This window comes from Neodiprion fabricii, chromosome 6 (assembly GCF_021155785.1).
Source record: "Neodiprion fabricii isolate iyNeoFabr1 chromosome 6, iyNeoFabr1.1, whole genome shotgun sequence".
Taxonomy (NCBI): Eukaryota; Metazoa; Arthropoda; class Insecta; order Hymenoptera; family Diprionidae; genus Neodiprion; species Neodiprion fabricii.
Window position 1 is genome coordinate 9,908,750 of NC_060244.1, and position 24,972 is coordinate 9,933,721.

Here is a 24,972-nt window from a genome sequence, read left to right on the forward strand (position 1 = left end):
ACCGACGGTTAGCAACATTTTGAATTATAAAATGGCTGTTTACCGTGAATTGCAATTGAACTAATTAATACGGAACCAAATATTGATTCCACATTTACGTTGGCAACCAATTAAAAAAAAATGTAATGAGGGTAATTTTATATGGTTGCGAACCTGCTTTATCATCTGCGATACACTCATGTCATACCTGTAAGTCATACCACACACAACCGTAAGAATACATGATTGCTTCTGTATTTGCAGGTAAACATGGCGGACCAATGAATGAGTCCGATCGGTGTCGTCTGCGATAAATCCCACCAACCGATGAACGGTTACCGCTCGTAGCTTCACGTGGCTTCACACGCAGAACTACTAGGTAACTGAAGGTTACACATGAAGCGTATCTTGACTTGACCGATACGCGTGTGAATTATCACAGACACATGCCTACGTGCGATCGCTAGGAAGATGACAATTCGAATGTGCTTCAGAGCGAACTGCGAGGCTATGATCACAGTTGATTTGAAGTGTCGTGAGTGAGTGCGTGAAAAGGTAAACTTCCAACATTGTATTTTTATTTTTACAATTACGCACTACCGAAATAACGTCTTATTAGAAATTGTTGGCGAAGAAAATGAGTGAATAAATGTACAAAGAGCGAAATTGAACAAACTTTGAAAAAGAGTGTTTCATGCACCTGAAGTGCATAGCATTAACACTTGCTGTATTCATGCATGACTGGTGTGTTAATATTTAAGAATTTGCGCATATTGGTATGTATGGACAATCCTATTAAAAGGAAACATGTCATTACACCTGTACCTAATAAAAATAATTGAATCTTCTTTTTAACATGATCGCTGCAATTGAATTCACTGCCCGCTTCAGACCTGTCTTGACTTGTTGCGTAATCGGTGGTCAGTGATTGTGCTACATGTGCAACTCTTCGATTAAAGCTTAACTTAAACTATGTGGATTATTATCACCTTGTCGTCCCCCCGAGAACGTTATTGACTGCTTCTATTTTGAAAATAATTACCTTGTAAAGTATGATACGCTAATCTTATATCTATCGATTGTTTGAATGTACATTACGAAGCGAATTATTCTGGGTTTTGTTATAGAATGTATGCGAACATGGACAGAATTAAATGAAATGATACGATCCGTTGAATATATCTAATTGAACGGAGCAGGGGTCAGGCAGTAAATAAATATTCATACTTTGATTTGTATTTATCTCAGTTCGATATGACACAATACCCGAATTACATGACATAAATATTTTTCAATATTTTTTAAGATTTGATAAATCAATATATACTATCGATAATGTACAATATTCATCTCTCGCATAGATATATTTGAATTCTACTTTGTAAATTAATTATTTTAAAAATGTCAGAATCAAATTCAGCATTTGACCAATCTGTTATCTGACAGTCTGATCCTATTATGACTGACGATAAAGAGATATAACAACTCATTATAGAAAACTTCAATACTTTTCAATACTTAATCATCATGCCTACCAATGTATTATTTTACAGTCAAGTTTAATCTTTCAAATTATCAGGTCCGTACTTATATTTGAAACAGATCACACACAGTCTTCAAATTTATACAAATTAGATAATATAGATAAAATGGAGACATTTGGCATAGCATAATTTGTAATATCACTTATCATATGAAATTACTTGTTGTAGCATAAATGATATGGACAAATTTGATCTTTAAATTTCAAAGTATGTGCAAACAAATATTTGGTAGTTGGCAAAAAATAGTTTTTACTTGGGATAAAAAAAAGAGTTCCTTGATAAATTAAGTAAAGTATATCACTAAAAAAAATATGACTAACGGCTGATAAGTTGTTACCAGTTTTGAACTTGAAACTATTTCTTATGTCGAATATATTTTATTTGTACACCCTCGTTTATATGCAATTATAATATTTCATTGTAGCATCTTTAAGCCGATTAATAGAAATAACAAAAAATTTAATTCTCATAGACTCAAAAATCTTAGTCACCGAATTTAAAAACCCGGAAAGTCAAAGTAAAGAAAATTAAAAATATAGAAAATCGAAATACAGAAAGAGAAAATATATAAAAGTTGAAACATAGATCAGCAAAATCGAGAATCTGCATACAAGTCTATATCATCGTGAGGAATTCTGACGATTCTGCAGTTTGATATTCTATATTCTAACCTTTCTGTTCTTTTGCTTTACCATACTTTGAATTTCAACATTCTAAAATTCTATGAATTAAGTTTTCATTTCTTTGGAAATTCGATTTTGTGGTCCTTCGATTTTTTGATCTTTCTATCTTATTACCCCTACCAGTTTGTACTTGGAGTCGGCTTACAAAATTATAATACAATTCACTAACTTCCAGTGAAGAACATCCAGAATCGCAAATCAATAAACTGATAACTCTGACCTCTGTTCCCAAATTACGCAAAATAAATTGAGATTTTTTTCTTATAAGTATGACTTTTTCGTTACATATTTGAAATTCGTCGCGAGAGGCACATTTCAGACTTGTGTGTATGACTTGTTGACATGTGCACATTAGACATCTGTATGTGGCTATCAATGTGTCTATATCTAAATTGGCAAAAATAATGTAATTTACGATGATATACGCACATTAATAGCCACATACAGAGGTCTAATGTGCACATGTCAACAAGTCACACACACCGAATTTCAAATATGTATATATTCAAGGCACACGAAAACAAAAACAATTTCGAATACAGGTGATGAGACAAATTAATGACAGTATAGTCAGGGCGGCTCGGTGGTCTAGTGGAGTAAGTCTCCGGTAAAGCATCTCTAGATACCAGGTCCGATTCCTGGCTCCGTCGTTAATTTTTCAACTGACCTGAAAATTTTCGAAATTATACTCTTTTTATGACTTTTTCCTCTAACTTTCAGATGGCACCAAAATGAGGCACACTGTTATCACTGGTATTTGAATAAAATTTACAGAAAAATACAGCATTGGATCATCTGAAATAAGACATTCCATATAATCATGAATGCAACAATGACCTTTTGCCCACCAAACATTACCCTCAATGAAATTTGGGTAAATCATGGCACTTCAAAATGTTTCATGGACACTGTCAGCACCTGTTTCATATCTTCGTATCTCATGATATTTGGGACAATTCAATTATGGATGTACAAAAAATATTCGACAGAAATAAACGAAAATTTACTGGGAAAAAGTACATTGTACAATGTTCAGAAATTTGCCTTATACTTCTTACCGTTTCTCAGCGTGGTTAGAATAATACTTCAAGCCACTGTATTGGATGATAAAACAATATATGGATACATGGTACGTATAATATGGTTGAATTTAATATTACCACAATAATGATGGACAAGTCATTTTATCGCTCCAATACCAATTCATTAACGATTTTACTGATTTTTTATATTAATCCGTAATAAATTCATGAAAAATCTAAAAAGCCAGAGATCGGTGCCAGTTTAGTGTTGAAAAAAATAAAGTAAATTAATTTATACCGTTATGTAGATAAGCAGTACATTCAGTATTTGAAATTTCAATCTTTAGTTTGTAATGTGGATACTTGTTAAATTCGACTGCCATACATGTTTCAGATATTATCCACAGTTCTGACCGTCGTAATTTATCCATATTCAGTTCATATCCTGAGAGTCGAGCGCTACAAATTATTACCCAGTGTTCCAACTCGAGGTCATGGATTGGTACTACTAGGATTCTGGACTCTAGCTTTCGTATCGGAGAACTTAGTCTTCATAAATATTGGTAGGCTGGAATGGTGGTTCCACTTGAATTCGTAAGTATTCGTACATGCTGCTGAACATGTCAAAGTTCTACTTTAATTCGTTGTCCCATAATGTCATTGGATTTATCTTGCATCTTTGGTTTTGTTTACTCGTTGCATTATTCTAACATATTATTGGGACAATGCCATGCACTTTTTTTATTAGTCAGTTCGTACAGAGTGAGGTGTTTGAATGAAAACACTGATATCTTTTTAATTACTATAGATATAGAAAAATGATGAATCTAATGTTACACAGTTTATTTTATCACGAAATTTCATTAAACACATCTTATCGTTAGTTGGTCTTTTATAAAAATATAATATCAAGGGTTACTGGCAATATAATTACAATGAAAAATATACATAAATCGACACATTAATGTGTACCAAGGTGTGATCACATCATTTTATTTGCAGGTTGACTGACCAAATAGAAATGTCTCTATTTGTATTACGGTACGTCACTAGCTTGGTAATTTTTGCATTGGGACTGAAAGCTCCAGGAATAACTGATATGGTTCAAAATGATTATCGCACAATCAATGACAATGCAAATGTACGACCAAGATTCCGCCAAAATGTAAGTTATTCAAATATGCAAGATCTTTGTCATCGGCAAGTATTATTGTCACTATCAATAGCTTTGTAAAAGATGGTGGATTAGATGTTCTTAACTCTCATACTGTGTGTGAAAAGATTAAAATGTAACAAGATATGCTTTTTTTCTTGTACTGTATCTATCGTTGAACATTGTTTTCAAAGAAAAATCTAAATCTGAAGTATTAGTGTGACATGCCAGTAATGTCAGATATTCATTTTTTATAACATATTTCTAATACTTCAGTATATCTCATATCCACCTCTGTAATCACATTTCACAGATTTACAATTATATTAACCGTATATTTATTATATTATAATAAACGTGTGTGTTATTCTTGTCGGATGATTTGTTCTGTAGTCTTAGCAAACCTTTTATAGAAGCAACATACAGTTCAATTTATACTAAACATATTGCCAGATCTGTAGCACACGCCAAAGATATGAAATATCTAATTTGCAGAAAAATTGACCATGCCACTTGTTTTATCCCAGCAAGAATTCCATTATTGAAACTTGTTGATTTTTATGACAAAAAAAAATTAATACTTATGGCACCAAGTTTAGCATTAAGTGTGTAATCACTGAAAATAATACATGTTGTATATCAAATTACAACATGTATAGCAAATAGCAGCAATGTTTCTATCAATTTATTGTCCCTCTTGTCACGAACATCCATAAAATTGACATACCTTTGCAGCGCTTAGATGACAACTCGTCGACATGGAAAAATGCATGGCACAAGATCAAAACACTTGCTCCGTTTCTGTGGCCAAAAACAGATATTCTTCTACAATTCAGGGTGTTGTTTTGTTTTATTTTGCTTGCCTCTGGTCGAGTGGTCAACTTGTATGTTCCAATATACAACAAAAAAATTGTAGACAGTGTTGCGGAAGAACCAGTTACATTCAGGTCAGTGTTCTAGAGCAATCTTATGCGGTATTGATTTTCTCGTTCGCCAACAAGCCGTATAAAAATGGAAACTGATGAAAAGTACCGGTCAATTGTTATGTGAATAATTACGTGAATGTAGCTAATGTCTCTTTAAATCAGGTACATCTATTTCCATACTTCGAAAAGGCTTCAGTCACAAATTATATATAGTATCAAAAATTTTCATTCATTTTTAGATGGGATTTGGTACTCATATATGTTGGATTCAAGTTCTTACAAGGCGGTGGTACTGGAGGCATGGGTTTGTTGAATAATCTCAGATCATTTTTATGGATCCAAATTCAACAGTATACGACCCGTGAAGTTGAGGTCGAATTATTCAGGTAACCTTGATTTTTTTAATATAATTTTTCTATAACTCGTTTGAATAAACTGCATACTTTTATTGAACACATAATTTCTGATTACAGACATTTGCACAGCTTGAGCTTACGTTGGCATTTGGGTAGAAAAACTGGAGAAGTTTTAAGAATTATGGATCGTGGAACAGATTCTATTAACAACCTATTGAACTACATTCTTTTTTCAATTGTACCGACTATTGTTGATATTGTAATAGCTATTGTATTTTTCATAAGCACATTTAATAAGTGGTTCGGTATAATTGTTTTTGTAACTATGACGTTATATATTGGTAAGTTAACAGTCAGTTCCACATACCTTTCGATTCACGTTTCACTTTAGATTTTCTGGATTATCATATTAATCCCTTCATAAGTAGTTCCCTAGATTTCTGTCACATCACACCTATGTAAATATTATGCTGTGGCAATCGAAGGTACATAACAAGTTACAACTATTAATGACATTCATAAAAATTTCAGCTGCAACCATTGGTGTGACGGAATGGCGAACAAAGTTTCAACGTCGAATGAACCTTGCTGATAATGCTCAGAAGGCGCGCAGTGTCGACAGTTTGTTGAATTTTGAAACTGTCAAATATTATGGTGCAGAATCTTACGAAGTAAAGAGCTACAGAGAAGCTATCTTGAAATTTCAAACTGAAGAATGGAAGTCCATGATAACTTTAAACATTTTGAACACAATGCAGAACGTTATTATCTGCGGTGGCTTACTCGCAGGTTCCTTACTCTGTTTGCACATGGTAATTGTTTTCACTTCTCTCCAAATACGAATTTGTATCTTACTCAAATTACCTATTATTAAACTTTTTCACTTATTAATATTATTAATCTTATTAATGGGTCACTATTATTTACCAAAGTTTCTAGCTATATTCATCCACGCTCGATTTATTATAGGTTGTTACTAATGACGGATTGACTATTGGTGATTACGTGCTCTTTGCTAGTTACATTATACAATTGTATGTTCCTTTGAATTGGTTCGGTACCTACTATCGGTAAGATTTTGAATACGAAAAAAATTTTAGGATCACTGAATATAGCTGTTGAAATTTGTGAACTGATTCAAATATTTTAATTGCAGAGCAATTCAAAAGAACTTTGTAGACATGGAAAATATGTTTGAACTTCTGAGAGAAGAACAAGAGATCATTGATGCGCCCGGTGCTGGACCTTTGGTTATTAAGCGAGGCGGAGTGGAATTTTCAAACGTGTCATTCGGATATACACCTGAAAGGGTTGTTCTACGAAATATAAGCTTTGTAGCTCCACCTGGTAAAACCATAGCATTCGTTGGACCATCTGGAGCAGGAAAATCAACAATTATGCGATTACTGTTCAGATTCTATGATGTAGAACAAGGAGCTGTTATAGTTGATGGACAAAATGTCAAAACTGTTCGACAAGATACATTGAGAAGTGCCATAGGTAACTATTTCAGACAATTGAGACGACATTTGAATTACAAACCTTCATGGAATTGTCGTGACATTACAAATTTCCAAAATTATACTTATGTTAATACAATTATTGTAATACATTGATTATAAGATTTTGGGTCTGTAATCTGATTGGCGTATTTTTCTATTTAGGTGTTGTGCCGCAGGACACTGTATTGTTCAATAACACTATCAAGTATAACATTCAGTATGGAAAAATTGAAGCACCAGAAGCTGATGTCATTGCAGCAGCTAAGAATGCAGATATTCATGAAAGAATTCTAAGTTTCCCTGATGCATACGAAACAATGGTTTGCTTACTTTAATGATTGTTATCAACATTACAGAAAATGTCTTTGTATAAAATCTTTTGACTTTTTAACAACATTTCTGTAGAATGTTTCGCCATCTGAAAAATTTTCCTTAAAATATTCGTTAAAAATCTCAGGCTTTGCTGTAAGACCAATGGGTATTTTTTATTTCGACACAGGTTGGCGAGAGAGGATTGCGATTGAGTGGCGGTGAAAAACAACGTGTTGCAATTGCTCGAACAATTTTAAAATCACCTACGATTGTTCTCCTCGATGAAGCTACCAGTGCTTTGGACACACAGACAGAGCGTACAATTCAAGCAGCATTAAATCGCGTCTGTGCAAATCGTACAACCATTATAATTGCTCATAGATTATCAACTATAATTCATGCAGACGAAATTTTAGTTTTGAAAGATGGGGAAATCATTGAAAGGGGTAAACACAACGAATTAATTTCGTACGGCGGAGTGTATCACAACATGTGGCAAGCGCAACTACAAAACAATCAGAACGGTGAAGTTGCTGTAGAAAATGTTGATATAGATGACGATAATAAAAAGGCATCCTAGATCCAATAGATCAAAATTGATGACATAACTTGTACGCATGTACATGTACTATGTGTATATTTGTACAAGTAGATAATTATGTCATGCCTATGTATACGTATTTATCTTAGAGCTTAATATAGTATACTCAAGAAACACTTTCTAATTTCTCATTTGTAGATTGTATTTTCTGTCACCTTGAGATATACATAAAACATTTGTCTACATATGTTTGTACAATATTTCCCGTTAATGACAAAAGTTTTGTTCGGGTTAAAATTTTGTGTCAAAAAATTATCCACGTGTAGATCTTTTGTTAGAGAACTTTTATTTGGCAGATTGAATGAGAATCGATGACGAAAAGGAATACTTATGGCTTATGGTAGCACAACAAAGTACGATTTTTATCTTCCACTTTCCAAAATCTGTTTCTAATGCGCTCTTAAGTTAGCTAAATCCTATTAGAGGAAAGTGATATTTGTTCGTGATATTCATTTCTTAAAAAGCCTTTCAGAACTGATTTGAATTCAAAGTTAAATGGTGATTTTGTGATGAAATATGTTCTGTAGATCACTAGATGATCTCCCCTTATTCTTCAGCTTTGATACATACAAGCCTTGGTTTGAATAGATTTTTATGAAGTTGCCAAGCAAGCTGACAATATGTAAGCAGCGATTTCACGACAATCTTAATGTGATCCAAGTTTGGAATATTTATGTAAGTCATTAAAAAAAACTGACTTCTGTTTTAAATGCATTGTTTTCGGTTTCTTTCGTCACACAGTCGTCTGTACAGTTGATAGAGTTTCACTGAACTCTAATACTTATGCATGCATGCACAGCGTAGTTACCGGTCGGATGATCTCTGCAGGGTGCAGTTTTTCACGCGGTCGTCTATTTCCTCAAGTCTAAAAATAGCACTGTGGAAATTATGGGAAAGAACCAGTGACTTCATCATCCCCGCTTGCCTGGAAACCAGCCAATCAGGCTGCGACTTGCTAGTTGCAAAGGTCGGGGTTTTTGGAGACTGAAGACGTTCGACATTTGTATAGCAACCTGTTATGCGTGACGTCACAACTAACAGTCTTCAGTCAACGTCTAGTGTGTAATTGGAAGGTAAAAATATGTTTTGACGTGAGAGTAAACCAGGATTATTTCGTTAATTCTATTAGATTAGTATGCAAGATATAATATCAGATATTAGTGAAATTTTCAACACGCAATATAAAATTAAATTTATTTTCAAACATTTAACCATATAACGAAATCCAGTCTGTCGCGCGAACTTCTAACCTATCTGACTATTTCTAGGGTAATTAACTCGCAAAACACTTTTATTTGATTCTTGTGACACTTTGTTGAGATTATTCGCAGTTCATCGTCATGTTCGCCTACGTAATCAACGCAACTAACCCAACACAACCATCTTTTACCTTGTTACACTTGCCATGTTATTGTTTGTAAACAATAGAAACTGGCACCAGATATTGCTCATGGCATTAACAGTACATAAGGCCTCCAAATTCCAATAATTGCCCACTGGCAACTTGTTGTTACAAAGATGGATAGTTTCTCAATCCAAATACAATCCCTCACATTTTAATTCAATGTAATTTTCATCATGATCTAGTGCTTTTGGCTTTGTCATCGACTATCCTGAAATGGCTGTGCAGCATGGACAGACTAATCTTTATATCGATGATTTGCCTTGGCTTGAAAGAGAAGAATTATGCAGAATTCTCAATCAGAACAATGAATGGGAAGAGCTAGCAGGTAACGTTTTTACCCATAAATTTGCTATAAATCAGGACCAAGTCAGGTTTGGCTAATTTTTTATTAACAGTCGGAAGCAGCGTATCAATAAATTTAGACTCGATTTAAGATAGAACCGAACGGCTGAACTTGATACCATGTGGTACTATAAGTTAGAGTGAATAGTGAAAAACAATATTCGTCTTTCTTTAGGTAAATGGATGAAATTTGATGTATCTACTGTTCAATGTTTAAAAAAGAACGAAAATCCGACAGATAAGCTTTTGAAAATGTGGTCTACTTTCAATCATACAGTACAGGAACTGTTCCTTTTATTATATAAGATGCAACACCATCAGGCAATGCTACTTCTGAAAAATTTCGTCAATCCCAAGTACAGCAAGCTTATCACCAACCGGAAAAGGCCTTCAGCACAATTATTGAATTGCCATGTAGCTGACGAACATTCAAAAGATCTGAAAATAGGAACTAACAATTTCAATCACATTCAACCAGCTTCAAGCGATGTGCAGAAGCTTTGTATTTATCAAACAATGTACGAAAGAGTGGCAAAAATGTTAGACAAATTCCCACTGCCGAATGATCTAGATCCAAGCAATTCGGATAATATGCTTGTACCAACTGGTGTAAATCAAAATCTTGCTCCAGTTCCAAGACCTATAGTGGATGGTTCTAAAAATAATAATCAATTGAAGATATCACTTATTGATACCGACCTACCTCAACCATCTTATGATGAATTAGCAAAAGCTACGCATAATTGGAGCAAACACAACATACTGGGAAGAGGAGGTTTTGGAACAGTTTTTAAAGGTCAGTGTGTACCGTGTTATGCATACATAATTCAATTCAAAACAAATAATTCTTAGGTGAATGATCTCTGGACAGTTGAAAATTTTACTAGAAAATAAATTCGTATACATAGGATTCAAATCAATTTACGAAGGAACTTACAAAAAAGTTTTAAAAATCAATCATGTAACTAATTTGTCAACTGGTACTGACTTTAACACTTCTCAAATCTAGGTATATGGAAAGGCACCCCGGTAGCCATTAAAAAAATAGAACAACGAGGTTCTGATTCGAAGGAAAGCTACTTGATCCAGGTAGAACAGTCTTTAAGAGAATTGAAAATTTTGTATGCCCGGAGACATGACAATATCCTGCCACTGTATGGTCACAGCATAGGCGGAGAAGCCCCATGCCTAGTATATCAACTCATGCCAAATGGATCATTAGAAGATAAACTTTCCTTGAGACAAGGATCCCAACCCCTAAATTGGTTGCAACGACATAATATAGCCACGGGTACAGCTGGAGGCTTACAATACCTGCATACTATTGGCCACAAGCCACTCATCCATGGAGACATAAAAAGTGCCAACATTTTGTTAGATAAAAATTTTGAGCCGAAAATTGGTGATTTTGGATTAGCTAGAGATGGACCTGAACAGGATTACATGAAGGTAAATTTCTAGTTGAATAGATGTGTAATCATAGCGATACAATCGTCATTAACCTCAAGTAAAATAGTGAAAAAGGTCTTGGGGTGACATTTTTTTTTTGTCAAAACCTGTATTCTTGTACTGCCTATATATATATATGTACACCAGAGTGAGTTTGATACTTGTGCTTGATTCGATCATTTACCTGATGTAAATAGACATTTCGAAATAATAAACTACTTTGTAAAAATCCAGCCCACTAAATACATAATTGAACACAAATATGATAAAATACAGTATTACAAAGAATTGCCCCCATTTGTTCGACTAAGTTTAACCAATTCACTAATATACAATTGTCATTGTTTTACAGGTAAGCCGAGTGCAAGGAACCAGACCATATTTGCCTGACGAATTTTTGCGCGATAGGAATTTGTCAACAAAAGTTGATACTTATAGCTATGGTATTGTATTATTAGAATTAGCTACTGGATTAGGAGCATACAGTAACGCAAGACCAGAACATAAATTCCTAAAAGCTTATGTGGACAGTTTCGAAGAAAAGGATATACCTCTATTAAAAGACAGTACAGCTGGTACAGAAAAAGATAAAGTTTTCGACAATCTAATAGTTTTAGGAAAATGGTGCACAAACACGTTGCCTAAAGATCGGCCGCAAATGGTTGATGTTCACCGCAAGCTTGAAAGATTATAATGGTTCCCAAAGCACGAAAACGAGTCCTGTATTTCATTTACTGACCCTACGAAAGCTGTTGATAACGCAGAATAGGATTTTTTCCTGTATGCTGGAGTTTGAAAGTAATAACCAACTATAACAAACGTGACTGACGATTTAAAAGTGTCTCTTACTATGAGAACTTTATATAAGGGCAATAAATTAGCAAGGCACGTCAAATTTTTTAACCAGAATTCAGACGAGACTCTCAAGATGTAACTAAATATACCAATTGTTTTGCTACCAAGTTGCTAACGTTCCTAGGTTACGAAGAAAAAAATATGAAACTCACGAGAATTCACAGTGAACTTAACCAGATCGACAAGGTAAATTTCAACTAAGTGTATTGTAACACCGATTGTGTATGATTTTGTTTCAAGATGTATGTATTAATTCAACTAAAATAAAAATACTCAGGAAAAACTGCACAGTTTCATGACAAACTAAATTCTGGTACTGATAAATATCTTGATTTTATAAATATAAATGTCATCGATACTTGAAGAACTATGGAAAATCATCAAGCTGATATCGTTACACAAAAGTTGAAAATACAGGTCCGGACTGGCAAAACGACTAACACTACTATTCTACTTCACTGTAATTACATTTAATTTGAATCTTCACTGCCATATCGAATAGAAGATTGTAAAAATATTTTATAAAAAGCTGAAAAAGAAGCAGCTTGTTACTATTGAAAGTCTGGAAAAAAAGGCCAGTAAAGGTACGTTGAAGTTTGTTAGAATACACAATATTGCCTGTTGTTTTCAGTTGACTTTCCAACAATGTTTTAATATACGAGTTATGTTAATGTGTTTTCATTATATACAGCAAAAAGTAAAGAGGAACAACGTACAAAAATTTCAATCTCAATTATCCACACTGTCACGTATACACGAATGCTCATCGTAACAGTGTCAACGCAAGTGAATTTTTTATACACCAATCACCGGATAGATGAACATCTTTGGTAATAACAAATATGTAATTTTGATACTAGGAAAGACTCGATTTCATTTTATCCGATAATCCAAACTAGGTAATGGGAACAGTGTTATACATACATTGACACTCAGCTGTTGCCATGACAAGTAGAGGGACCCGTACTTATTTAATCTTGCAGAGCCAGATAGTGGGATCATCCGTGACCTTGTGTCCATTCACAGTGCATATATCTTCAATCAAGTCACATTGACCTATATGAGATCCTGCATAATTATCCGGTGTTGACCGTTACTATGAGCGCTGTTAGCTGGACAGAACTCCCGTCCAAGGTCACAATACAGTGAACATTTTGAAATACATCGTAAGACCCGCTACAAATAATATATTTTTTACATCCATACAATATTCTTTCTGTTTCTTCTCTTTTCACATCTTATGCGATAATTAATAATTATTATTTATGAATACGTAGTTACACGTGAAATTTGAATAGCTTAAAGCCCACCTATTTTTGATTTGTAAAAACAACCGAACGTGTAAACAGTTAATCATTTAGCACTATATTTTGTATTTTCTTCTATTTGTAATTAGTTTATGCTTCTCGTTTTTGTAGAAATCTAAGGTGCAGAGTACGATATGTACTAACAGTAAGCTCAGCCTGCACGTATACATGTAATACATAGGGAAACACATTGAATGAGTTAAACTATTTTACACGCTGTATAATAATATATGTATAATAATATACCACAGGAGTAGCCAAATGTCTAATCATCTTTGTTGGTTGTTTAAAATATACAATTGTATGCACGTAGCCAGCTTTTCTTAGACAACGTATACGCTGTAAGTATACAACAATTAGATTCGTTTTCAACAAACTAAAATATAACATATCGAATTGCACAATACATCATTAACATTACTAATAATAATAATAGTAATAATATAATACATATATTATATCATTCGCTTAAGCCTAAGGATTTTGTATAATATATTTATATTTATATAAATCAGTTATCATGTGTGCACAAGCAATTTAGGATATCCACATTCCAATTTTTGTGTACATGGATTAGTATCTAAAAGCGTACGTTAACGCTATAAAAGATATCGTACTCACAATTATAATTCAATATTTATACACACGAATAGGTGAATTTCTCACAACTTTAGGCGGGGTTAATGCACCAAAAGCAAAGGGCCACATATCTGATAATGTATTGAAACTCAATTGTTACTTGTTACTCGAATAATTACTGTAGATAGTACTGCGCCTCAATATGTTGGTATTTTTATTGATGTTTGAATGACATTAGAACGCAAGAAACTACGTTCATTTGTAACTTTGAATTATAAATCAATCTACCTTTTACTTTGTTTGCGCAATAAAAATGTATTTACCTGTTTTCGGTTCAAAATTAAAAATCACTTATTGCAATTCCAACGGATGCCACAGTTTTTTATCTTCGTGTTTATTTTTTGTTCCATTATAACGCTGATGAAGTGTAGCATAATCTTTATAGACTGACTTTCCTATTTATTACATTTACAATCATTCAACGATCTACACATGATGTAGATTAGATAATCTAAAATTTTATGAGAGTAGATTTTCTTTCATACAATTACAATCTCCAAAAATCAGGTAAACTGCGGTGCAGACGTGTGAAATATCAATAAAAAAATAGTAAACGCTCCTGAGCACTGCCTGACAAAAGTCTCCATCCTCGTTTAATATTCAGATATTGAATAATGGCACGTACACAGATTAAGACTCCTGCAATATCAACAACAACAACAATTAGGGTAGTAAGAAATTTTTACCTCAAAGTTTTATTTTCTCAAAGATTTTGTTTGTAAGCACTGTGACAATCATAAAATAGTCCCAGTTTCTCAATACGAAAGATTTGTTTTTTTCTGTTAGGTACCAATACAAGCTTTGTGTGCGCCGGTTTAATCTAATAATTAATATGAGTAATACGTTACATACCGAATGCCATGATTAGCCACCATAACCATGAGTTTTCACGTGAAGCTAAATCAGTGGAATGTTTAACAATAAGTGTCCATTTCGCCAGTGACAGGCCGAATCCAGACAATGCTCCATACCGAGAAGCGATTGTGTGACAAAAACACATCATCAACAGGAATCCAATCCAGTTGAAAAGGAATGCAACTGTAAGAAAATTGTTTCACCCAAAATTGAGTGATTTAATCCTTATCAAGCATATTTAAACATGTAAGAAACATGATTATTTAGAAAGAAAAGAACACAATATTCGATACCTCAAGTTTTAATATGGGTTACTGTCCTCATAGTTAAGTGAACTTGACTTATTCTAAAAATTTCAGAAGGTAAAATTGAATAACATCACAAGGTAAATTGACTTAAACTGAAATATCCAATGATTGAAATATACGAACATGCTGTGAAGAATGTTGTCACTAGTGAAAATAACACTGATCAGACAAAGCATAATTTTCTTACCCATGAAAGCTGTGAAGAACATAAAGTCTGTGCCAAGCAAACCACTTTCCGAGTCACCTTCTGCTGCTTCTGTGTCCAGAGCTAGAAACACCCGTGGTTGTTGTGGTGGTCTCATGCTTCCTGACTGAAATAATTGTCCAAACTAACTTTGACTTCGTATCGAAGAATTGAAGAAACTGGCAAAGAAATATATACTCAACCAACCACTATTTGTGGGCGAGGATGTGGCGTGGTCTCACCCTGCATAGTCTTTTCCCGCTGTACTTCTTCATAGCTTGGTAATTTGGTGGCGACTTCATATGGCGGTGGTGCAGAGAAATCTGGCTTTGGCGGTGGTATTTCGTCAACGCTCATCTATAAGATTTATATTATAATATTCAGTACCCAAGATTATCACAATAACCAATATTTTTTCTATTCCAACTGAGAAAGCTTTTTTGCCAATATATAGGACAAAGCAAATATATTTCTGCTGCTTCACTTACAACGTGTGCATGGATCTAGACTCATTCTAAATAGAAACAATAAAATTTAATATTTCATGTCCAAGAGAAAGACAAGTTATAACTTCAGTTACTTCGATAAAATTCCCTAAGAGTTTCCAATAAAGGAAAAATTCCTAGTTTTTCAACATTTCCGGATGTGAGTAATACCAAAGTTGCAAAACATTGGTATTACTCAGGATTGAGATATCTGTCTGCATGTATGTGTGGGAATACCACATTATCAGCCTATCAGGTACAATTTAACTTCATTAAGCACAGTATAATAAATGTTACAATACACACTTGTTACTGAAATTATCGAATTTGCAGCATGACTTAATATTACATGTCATCATTTCAAATATGTTCTACTGAGAACTAGCATTCAGCAATTAAATTGGCGTAAAAATTACAGCAATGTGTTTTAGATGATTTACCATAAGACATTCGTTATACTGACCCTGAAAAAAGGTATGACAAGAAATTTACATTCCATAGAATTCAACACTGCAATACATTTCAGCTCTCCAGTCATTAGATGCCCTGTAAATATGAAATTACTAAAGGCATTTAATACAGGGAGCAAGAATCCTCATGTCGTCAAACTTGAAGCGCGAATGACGGCAGTTTCACAAACAGCAGAATACCACTACAAACTGTTTCCCCACACAAAAGCAAAGAAATGATGATTATTTACCATGACTGGAGTGGAAGGTGCAGCTTGACCTACAGGCACTACACTAGTCCGATTAATACTGTTGTTATGGGGGTGTACTTGGATTGCTGGTAGAGCTACTGTAAGTGCAGGTACTTCGCTTGGGACTGATGAAACAGCAGAAGAGTCATTTGTGGCCTGCGGCTGCTGAAAACATTATATTGAATTGGGTTTAATAATATGGAAGTGTCTAAACGGCTACGTATGAAGAAGAAAGTGTGAATATCCTGTGCATATATGATGTGGAAGTGAAATATTAGCAACATGCGAAAACGCCACTTAATTTACCATGTTGTAATGAATGTTGTTATCCATCCCCGCGCGGAATCACGCACTGATGTTTTCAAATTTATTTTCTCGATTGCTCAATGAAACGTCGAACGTGCCAAGACGATATGTTATTCGGGTTCGCAACGGCAGCAGTAGTAGTAGTAGTAACAGTAGTAGTACTTCATACAATCGATGGCTGACAGCTGCAAAAATTGCTTCTCCGGTAATTGGTCCAAAAATGCTAAATCCACGCCGGCGCTTTCACAACGAGTCTAGGAACGAATCTAGGCTCAAGGCACGGACTTGCCTACGGTGGACAGTGGTTTTTTTTCACGTATGACTCGTTTAGCGTGATAACAGAATTTCATTCCCAGGATGGGAGCTAGGTAATTCGCTACCAGTCAGATTGTATAATGTGTCATATGATTCATTGTGTATGCATACCTGAATCAATCTAATTGTAAATATTCTTAAAGTTGGTTACTGTCACTTATGATACTACGTTGAATGACAACGGGTTTACTCCAAGATTGGTATAATCACCATTGACGGTATACAGCAAAATTTCACGCAAATTTCTAAACTCGCGATACTGGAATATTCCACGACAAACGAAAGTTGACAGTGATCGTAATGGTGTACACATACAATAATACATGCGGTCACACGCAACGAGGTTTCGACTGCCACCTCTCAGTCAACGCCCATGAAGCCGAACCCGCCGATATTTAAATAATTGTCAGTTTGAGCAGATGTAGAAAAAGAATACTGGGAGAATAAACTTTTGTGTAACAGATGAATATTGAACTGGTGGGTGAACGTTTTTTCATACTAGATCATTGATTTACTTTAACATTCTTGAAAATGATTCGCGTAATGTTTGTTCATATTCACTCAGCTACCGGTTGTACTTTCACTAGCTTACATCGTTACCGACCGTCGATGGATAAGGTTAAACGCTGTCAATTAGCAGATATTGTTCAATTAGCGACAGCGATTGCTTTATATATTCTCATTTAACGAATGATTTCAAATTTTGGTCAATCAAGTAGGTCGTTTAGCTTCTTCATTTCGAGAAGTTTCCATGAAGAAATTGTGGTCTTGACCTTCTCGTACTTACCAATGCAGCAGATTAGTCCTATCATACCTACCGAAACGGTGTTCGTAGCATACTTTTAAGATCGAATGGTAACTTATCGACAGAGTTGATTTTAATACATACATACGTAAAGTGATGAATTTAAATCAAAGTTCAACTAGCACTTAAAGCTATGATAACTACGAATGCATCATCTGCCTTCATATAATTAATTACTATAAACAATAAAAATAACTAGCAATTTTCTCAGTCGCACCATATGATCAATAGGTCTGTTCGATTGTACCTTTTAATCCTGTTCGAGCTAGCTCCATTCAGCTGTCGCTGAGTAACCTTTCGGCTTACTTTAGACCAATCACAATCACAAGAAAAGCAGAGCCATAACGGAACAAGCCCAGTGGCTGACTCGACGGGAAATATGAGAAATGAGCGCAGCCGGAAGTTGTCCTCCATTTATCAATCCGTATTTATTATTTTGACCTCTTACACCATTATAACAATGTGCAAAATATGTTTGAATTAGTAATTTTTACTATTATAGCCACCCGGACAAATAAAAATGCCATAAACAAAGAATAACTTCCAAATCATGTGAGATTTAGTTGATCGCTTGAGTTTTGGTTCGGTGGTGTTAATTTGAACCTGGTCGTCATACACAAACGACGCTGTCTCTTCAGTCGCTTGCCGATCGTCAGTGGAGAGTGAGGTTTTGTCGAAATGGCTGAAGTGTTCAAACTTGGTGATTTAGTATGGTGTGTATGAACTCGTGATAATACAAGTATAATTATCAAAAATAGCAAGTAACCATAAAATAATAGTGTATAATTGTAATGTTTCTCAATTTCAGGGCAAAGATGAAGGGATTCTCGCCTTGGCCGGGCCGGGTAAGTTGTCAGGCGTATTAGTAACGGATTTCTTTCACTTGTTGTCCCGCCGCTCCTACATTCCAAGCATTTTGGCGGGATATCGATAAACCGTCTTACCCGACGCGATTCCACAGTTTTCACCTTTCCACGACAGTTGTTTTTACGCTCAACCTTTTTCCCGCCACACTCGTAACCAAATTTCAAATTGGCGCGCAAAAATTGAAAATATAACCTAAATCCAAAATTTCACAATTCTAACCTTTTGCTGTTTTATCATGCCTCTATTTCTACGATTTTTCCTTGAATCGTAATTACAATCAGATCACGCTGTTTTTTTCGCAACCAAATTGGAATGTAGATATTTTTTTGACTCAATCACCTGTAGTACACGTTATAACACAGCATCGGATTTCTTTGATCACTGTAATGTGCGCGTGATTCTATTCTCTTCTAAACGTAATTAAAGCAACCAAACTATTTCGTTCCTATTGCATATCCATGAACCTTTCGTTCTTGCTAGATATTTTGATGAATGACTTATAGAACTTACCAATTATCAAGCATAAAATTTTCTCGATGATGTTCCAAACTGCCTATTGCATGCAATAATAGTTCAAAACTACCTTCACAAAATACAGCATCGTATTTGTTCAATCGCAGTAACGTGTGAATGAGGTTTGTGTATCTATTTGCGTGACTCCACATGACGATAATATCCTTATAAATGCACAATGTGTAAGATCAAATTTTACTATATAATACCGACTATGCAAAGTATTGCATCCATTTTTATTGCGCTTCCAAAACCTTAACGACATTGAATCCAAAGAGTTAATTGATGATAACAAAACAAAATCTTTCGTGATACATTGAAATTGTGTAATGTGAGCATTCTTTCGTCGTTGGGTTAGAGTATCTTATTAAATATTATAATCTTATATGAAATTGCCTCATCCCAAAATACTATAATATTATCAAATGCAATTAGATATAATATACTCTTTTAACAGTCCATTTGCGCTAAAAAATTTGACAACTGCTTATTAACTCTCACGCTGTTTGCATGGCAGAGTGACTATATGTAAGCCACACCTGGGTCATGTAAAAATGTCAGGACGATTCCAACCATCCATTGGCAATAGAAACAGATATTTACAGCATAGTTTGTACCTCATATGCGTGTTGTTTTTTCTGATAGAAACGGAGTACAATAACTCAAATATCCTAGAACAACGGTATAGTGGAAATTGAACTCGTCCGAACTTCTGCTACTAGTATGACTTTAGTATGACTCTCACACAGTCAGTTGGAGTGTTTCGTGTATATTTCCATTGCAAATTATAAAGAAGCAAGAATTCATTTTTCAAATATCAGCACCATTTAGATATGCCTTGGGATGATAATTCAACACAAATTCGAAGCGTAATGGTTTAAAATGAATCAGAAAATTGCATTATCATAAATGCGACAATTTTACGTTATATCTCGTCTTTGATATTTTCATAAATGTACATACATGCAATTGACATTCTGGGAACTGGATAGAATTCTGCTGCTGTGTGATGATTTACATTGTCTTCATAATCGAAGCATAATTGAGAACTACCGTTTTACTGCTGCAACTTTATGATTTTAAAAGTTTTTGTGTATAGGTAATTTAACAGATATTGTATGTACAATAGTTAAATCAAAGAAAACTGTGGTTATACAAAGATTCTATCTTTTGAAGAAGGTTAAAGTTTTTTACGTTGGAGCATCTTTAGAAAAACTCGTTATTTCGCAACTCTAGGATTGTCGGAAATCACTAAACTGCGATATGGTATTAAGAAGCTTATATTTTGTAAATTCAACCCCTTCGCAGTTACTCTGAAACTGGAAAATAGTGATTTTTTTTCTAACGTGTCGTTGCATTAACGTAACCAACTTCAACATTATTGTTTTAAAAAGTCCCACTCACATTGTACCATGCCAACCATGCGATAAGCTTTTGCAAAAACAATTCACTCATCTACGATTCAGAGCCCTTAACTGGATGATTGTATTAGAAAAAAATGTGAGAAATTTCTACGTGAGAGTTGATTTATATTCAGCATCATGTTACGAGTGTGAGATTCTTTGAGTAACGAATACCAGTAAAAAGACACTTCTGTGGAGAAAATAAATGTATTGGAAGTTCCGATTGATCAAGCTTTATCCGAAACGCAATTTTTCACTTTTGTCTGAGTCCTGATGATGAACAAATATATATCAAGATTACCCTGCAACTAGCAGATAATACAGGCGGAAAGATTCCAGGACATGACCAAACGAAACTTGGCAGGATTATTCAGGGAACTCTTTCAAATATATTCTTTGATATCTTATCATTTATATATAGGCTCCCTCCCTGGAAGCTTTCCAGGCATATTACCTGCTGGATATTAACTGCTAGTTTCAGCGTCATTACATAAAGTAAATACTTAGTCTTAAGTTTGCCGTTCCTTAATTTTGGATATTATAGCTTGCCAAGTTTCATTTACACTTTCAGACCTTATGATTGAGTTTTCAATCGAGCCTGAATGATTGCGAATTTCAGGCACATGAAAATAATTACTAACAAAAGTAACTCGTTTCAGTTAATAGACTTAAATGTGAGATTTTGCATTACAAACTTCCCAAATAATATAATCTGCTTATTTCTCGAATATGATCGAAAGTTGCATTAGTTTTGTTGAAGTAGTCTAAGCATACAGAAATAATCAGTTTAAATAGCCCAGAATCAGTAAGTATAGAATTAATTTTGCAACTAGATAGACGATTGTTGACGCGATGTTTGTTTATTGAAATCTGATATAATCAGTCCTTTCGTCAAGTGCAAAGGCTTTCGTTTCAATGTCAGGTATCCTAATAATAATTTTCCGTAGGTATCAATGCCATCGAAGGACTTGAAGAAACCAGCTAACGCCAAGAAGAGTGCCGTTCAATGTATATTTTTCTTCGGAACAAATAATTAGTAAGTTATCCATGCAATCATTAAACACACTGGGAATTCATATTGTTCTCGCATTTTTTACCAATTATCTTATTTTCCCCAGTGCTTGGATTGAAGAAGCAAATATTAAACCGTACCACGAGTATAAGGAAACGCTCATCAAATCCAACAAATCCGGAGCATTTAAAGACGCTGTTGAGGCGATCGAAGAGTTTATTGCAAAGGGAGAGGTGAGCGCAGTCGTTTTCTAGGCTCATAATCATGTTTGTAGTAATGAATGTTACTTACTTTAAGAAAGTTTAATCTAATTGTCTAGGTGTACACTCAATAATCTTGACATAACACTCATTAATTGTATCCTAAAGGTAAATGAAGATTGGCTTTAAAAAGTATGCTTTAAATCAATTAGCACGTGAATTATTTGCAAACATACAAATCAATTTCCATCTAAATGTTTTTTTTCATTTCTGTTCCAGGTATTCGAAGATGGTTTGGATCCAGATTCTTTATTCGATAGGCTTAAAGAAGACTCGGCGATAGTGGTTGAGAAAAAAACACCTAAGATCAAGCTACGCAAGGTTAGTTTGGCAGAAAATTCATTACGCATATTGATATTTTTTATTATTCTACAACATCGCTAAACTTGATATCAAAATTTGAATTTTTATTTTTCAAGCTGATGATGATACAGTAAAAAGTCTTAATTACTACTAAAGTTATATAGAAAAAAAGTTAGAAAAACGCCAACATATAATGCATTGAAAAACTTTTTATATCATCGTATACCTATACTGTTTATGGGCACTTGACAGGTTTTGAAAACTCTGAAATTTTACCGGTGACTCAGTGTTTTGGTTTTTTTCGTTTCACTTTTGAAGCAAGTTATCGTTTAAACTATTCATAACTTGACATGACACATAACAAATTGTGTACGGTAAATAATAATTTCTCAAACTCACACGCAACTTGTTAACCATATCATAGCTGACTATATCAGTAATTCAAAATACGAGTAACACTTCTTACATTTTTTTATTAATACATAATGAAAAAATCGCTAGAATATAACGGAGCAGTGTGCAGAAGTTTGTTTTAGCAATACATCATAAATTGCTAAAAAATTTCTACACAAGATTGAGAATTGTGAATTGATTTACCATCTATTTCTTCTAACTAATACCGTTGATAATATAATGGTAATGTTTTTCAGGAGACACCAAAGACCAGAAGATCGGAAAGCAGTGGCGGAGATGGACGCAGATCTGCTAAAAAGCAGCGTCGAGAGTCGAGCACCAGCAACAGTAACAGAGTGGGCAGTGTCAGTCCGGGATTGAACCATGCTTCACCTCCCAGGAAGTCTGCCTCTACGCTTCTTGACAGGCCTGCAAACATCGCCAGACCTGTAAGTTGTTCAATCATTTCTTTAATACTGCCGGGGGATGCGTGTTACTTTGAAATTTGTGAGATTCGGGTTACACTCTTTCAAAATCAAAAAATATTTCGCCAAACAAAGTTTGCCGGGTGTTCCAAAAAACGAATATCATTTTATTGTTCGATCTGAAATTAATCTATACAGAGAAAGAGAAAAAATTTTATATGATAAGTAACTTCACGATCATGAAATTTATAATGCTTTGATGTGAAAAACTTGACGTCGGATTCACGTCTGGAAATATAAATATCTGCTAAACTTGCTAGAGAATAAAAAAAATTACTTGTTCCATGCGATTTTAAACTTTCATAGAAAATTTCAAACGCGTAAGAATCTTCTGTTGCGACAAAGTTAATTGACCGAATCAAATTCATCGGGCCGATCACGGAATTATGAAAGAGATTTTAATTCCAAATTCGAGAGCCTCATGAGTAGACGTTGCATACTGCTGCATGGCTGTGGTTCCTGAAATCATAGCGTTTTAAAATACTATCAAAAGTTGGATCAATTTCTATGATTAAAGCAATGAAATTGAGTAAAATTATTAAAATACAAATTATAAAATGAAAATATTATTCAAAGCTGATGGCTACCCTTTTTAAAATAACATATCACCATCTAAATTTATAAACAATTGACTTCGACGACTTTGGTTGAAATGTAACGTATAGTTTGGATTATAATTAAGCAAGCTACTTGAAGTGACTCCGTGTGGTGAACTAACCGTTGTGAGTTGACCCCCCACCCTCAATATGAGTAGCTCACAGCACTGAATCCTCATTATGAAAGAACTCTGCAATCAAATGCAGACTGGAAAAAGAGCTACTGACTTACGAATTCGAGTATCTATATCTGCTCGAAAATTTCGAATCACTTCGGCGGCTTTTTTTTAAATTTATTTATTTATTTATTTATTTGTTTTTTTAATAAAGAGTCTCCGTTTCTTCTTCAATTTTTACAATCGCGTATGTGCACATATGACCTATGAGTACACATATATATATTCAATCCAGTTTTACTGTTAACATCAACTCAAAATAGTTGTGTTAATTTCTTAGACGTTCTAAAACGCAAGTAATCTTGAAGCATTTTGTAATCGTCGATTACACACTTTGTGTATACAGTAGAGTGTCGATTATCCGAACTAATCGGGACCGGGAACCATTTGGATAATCGAAAATTCGGATAACCGAACAGTGTGAAAAATAAGCTAATTCGTTCAATGCGTATGTATTTCAAACAGATGAACTATCTTCTTATTCGATACGTAGTACTTTTGGTTAAAATTTATAACGCTTATGTAATAGAATATATAGCGTATAAAATATATGTATTGACAAACAAGTGTCTATACTAATATTCATATTTTATAAGTGGCAGGTGTATGTACATATTTGGTTTACTTCTTTGGAAAAAGGTCCACAATTTTCCACTGTTTTATAACGGAAGCTCGGCTTGTTATTCGAAAAACCAAGAACTAAATAATCTTTCGGACAACTGACGTTCGGATAATCGACGCTCTACTGTAAATTAATTAGTTTGCTACTAATGTTTCTATTTCGCAGATTTTCGGCTTAACTATTTCGTTATTGTTATAGATGTATCCGCGTACAAAAGAGTTAACAATACAGATGCGCTGTCGTTCTGATTGCAGACTATAAATTAACTTTGACCACTTCTGCATGTTTTTGCACGGTTTTCGTTCACTT

At 34.3% G+C, this 24,972-nt stretch overlaps 4 protein-coding genes across 13 annotated transcripts in view; 3 read left to right on the forward strand and 1 right to left on the reverse strand.

Annotated features, from left to right (window-relative positions):
• Positions 1–381: 381 nt before the first annotated feature.
• Positions 382–8,194, forward strand: LOC124184201 (ATP-binding cassette sub-family B member 6). Of its 4 annotated transcripts, XM_046573620.1 has the most exons (13): positions 387–534; positions 871–1,029; positions 2,927–3,335; positions 3,623–3,822; positions 4,231–4,393; positions 5,117–5,328; positions 5,547–5,693; positions 5,781–6,004; positions 6,195–6,475; positions 6,633–6,733; positions 6,820–7,163; positions 7,328–7,485; positions 7,665–8,194. In XM_046573620.1, exons 3-13 carry the CDS (start codon positions 3,027–3,029, stop codon positions 8,055–8,057), a joined length of 2,532 nt encoding a protein of 843 aa, XP_046429576.1. In that variant the 5' UTR covers positions 387–534; positions 871–1,029; positions 2,927–3,026; the 3' UTR covers positions 8,058–8,194. The 4 variants fall into 4 exon arrangements, with proteins under 4 accessions (XP_046429575.1, XP_046429576.1, XP_046429578.1 ...); XM_046573619.1 differs by lacking the exon at positions 871–1,029 and having other exon boundaries at positions 382–534; XM_046573622.1 differs by lacking the exon at positions 871–1,029 and having other exon boundaries at positions 2,981–3,335.
• Positions 8,195–8,403: 209 nt separating this feature from the next.
• LOC124184206 (pelle-like serine/threonine-protein kinase pik-1) lies at positions 8,404–14,315 on the forward strand. 2 transcript variants are annotated; one of them, XM_046573631.1, is made up of 5 exons: positions 8,404–9,151; positions 9,666–9,808; positions 10,001–10,621; positions 10,835–11,274; positions 11,627–14,315. In XM_046573631.1, exons 2-5 carry the CDS (start codon positions 9,697–9,699, stop codon positions 11,966–11,968), a joined length of 1,515 nt encoding a protein of 504 aa, XP_046429587.1. In that variant the 5' UTR covers positions 8,404–9,151; positions 9,666–9,696; the 3' UTR covers positions 11,969–14,315. The 2 variants fall into 2 exon arrangements, with proteins under 2 accessions (XP_046429587.1, XP_046429588.1); XM_046573632.1 differs by lacking the exon at positions 8,404–9,151 and adding an exon at positions 9,160–9,347.
• Positions 12,063–17,611, reverse strand: LOC124184209 (NEDD4 family-interacting protein 1). 6 transcript variants are annotated; one of them, XM_046573644.1, is made up of 7 exons: positions 17,340–17,604; positions 16,914–17,098; positions 16,608–16,772; positions 15,630–15,779; positions 15,426–15,567; positions 14,928–15,113; positions 12,063–14,714 (listed from the first exon to the last, which is right to left on the reverse strand). In XM_046573644.1, the coding sequence occupies exons 2-7, from the start codon at positions 16,938–16,940 to the stop codon at positions 14,611–14,613; spliced, it is 774 nt and encodes a 257-aa protein (XP_046429600.1). In that variant the 5' UTR covers positions 16,941–17,098; positions 17,340–17,604; the 3' UTR covers positions 12,063–14,610. The 6 variants fall into 6 exon arrangements, with proteins under 6 accessions (XP_046429600.1, XP_046429599.1, XP_046429601.1 ...); XM_046573643.1 differs by having other exon boundaries at positions 16,914–17,202; XM_046573645.1 differs by having other exon boundaries at positions 16,608–16,769; positions 16,914–17,608.
• A 1,036-nt stretch (positions 17,612–18,647) lies between these two features.
• Positions 18,648–24,972, forward strand: part of LOC124184207 (putative oxidoreductase GLYR1 homolog) — a 38,538-nt gene continuing 32,213 nt past the window's right edge. The window contains exons 1-6 of the mRNA XM_046573634.1: positions 18,648–18,746; positions 18,842–18,878; positions 21,764–21,852; positions 21,935–22,061; positions 22,308–22,409; positions 23,042–23,233. Of these exons, the coding sequence (XP_046429590.1) occupies positions 18,712–18,746; positions 18,842–18,878; positions 21,764–21,852; positions 21,935–22,061; positions 22,308–22,409; positions 23,042–23,233 (582 nt within the window). The 5' untranslated portion in view covers positions 18,648–18,711. The remainder of the gene's footprint in view (positions 18,747–18,841; positions 18,879–21,763; positions 21,853–21,934; positions 22,062–22,307; positions 22,410–23,041; positions 23,234–24,972) is intronic.

Coding starts and splice junctions, on each gene's coding strand:
- LOC124184201 (XM_046573619.1), top strand. CDS start 3,027: ATGAATGCAACAATGACCTTTTGCCCACCAAACATTACCCTCAATGAA. Junction 5,329..5,546: donor GAAGAACCAGTTACATTCAG/GTCAGTGTTCTA, acceptor ATTCATTTTTAG/ATGGGATTTGGTACTCATAT. Junction 6,734..6,819: donor TGGTTCGGTACCTACTATCG/GTAAGATTTTGA, acceptor TTTTAATTGCAG/AGCAATTCAAAAGAACTTTG.
- LOC124184206 (XM_046573631.1), top strand. CDS start 9,697: ATGGCTGTGCAGCATGGACAGACTAATCTTTATATCGATGATTTGCCT. Junction 9,809..10,000: donor TGAATGGGAAGAGCTAGCAG/GTAACGTTTTTA, acceptor GTCTTTCTTTAG/GTAAATGGATGAAATTTGAT. Junction 11,275..11,626: donor CTGAACAGGATTACATGAAG/GTAAATTTCTAG, acceptor ATTGTTTTACAG/GTAAGCCGAGTGCAAGGAAC.
- LOC124184209 (XM_046573644.1), bottom strand. CDS start 16,940: ATGGATAACAACATTCATTACAACATG. Junction 15,780..16,607: donor CACCTTCCACTCCAGTCATG/GTAAATAATCAT, acceptor TAAATCTTATAG/ATGAGCGTTGACGAAATACC. Junction 15,114..15,425: donor GTTCTTCACAGCTTTCATGG/GTAAGAAAATTA, acceptor ATTTTCTTACAG/TTGCATTCCTTTTCAACTGG.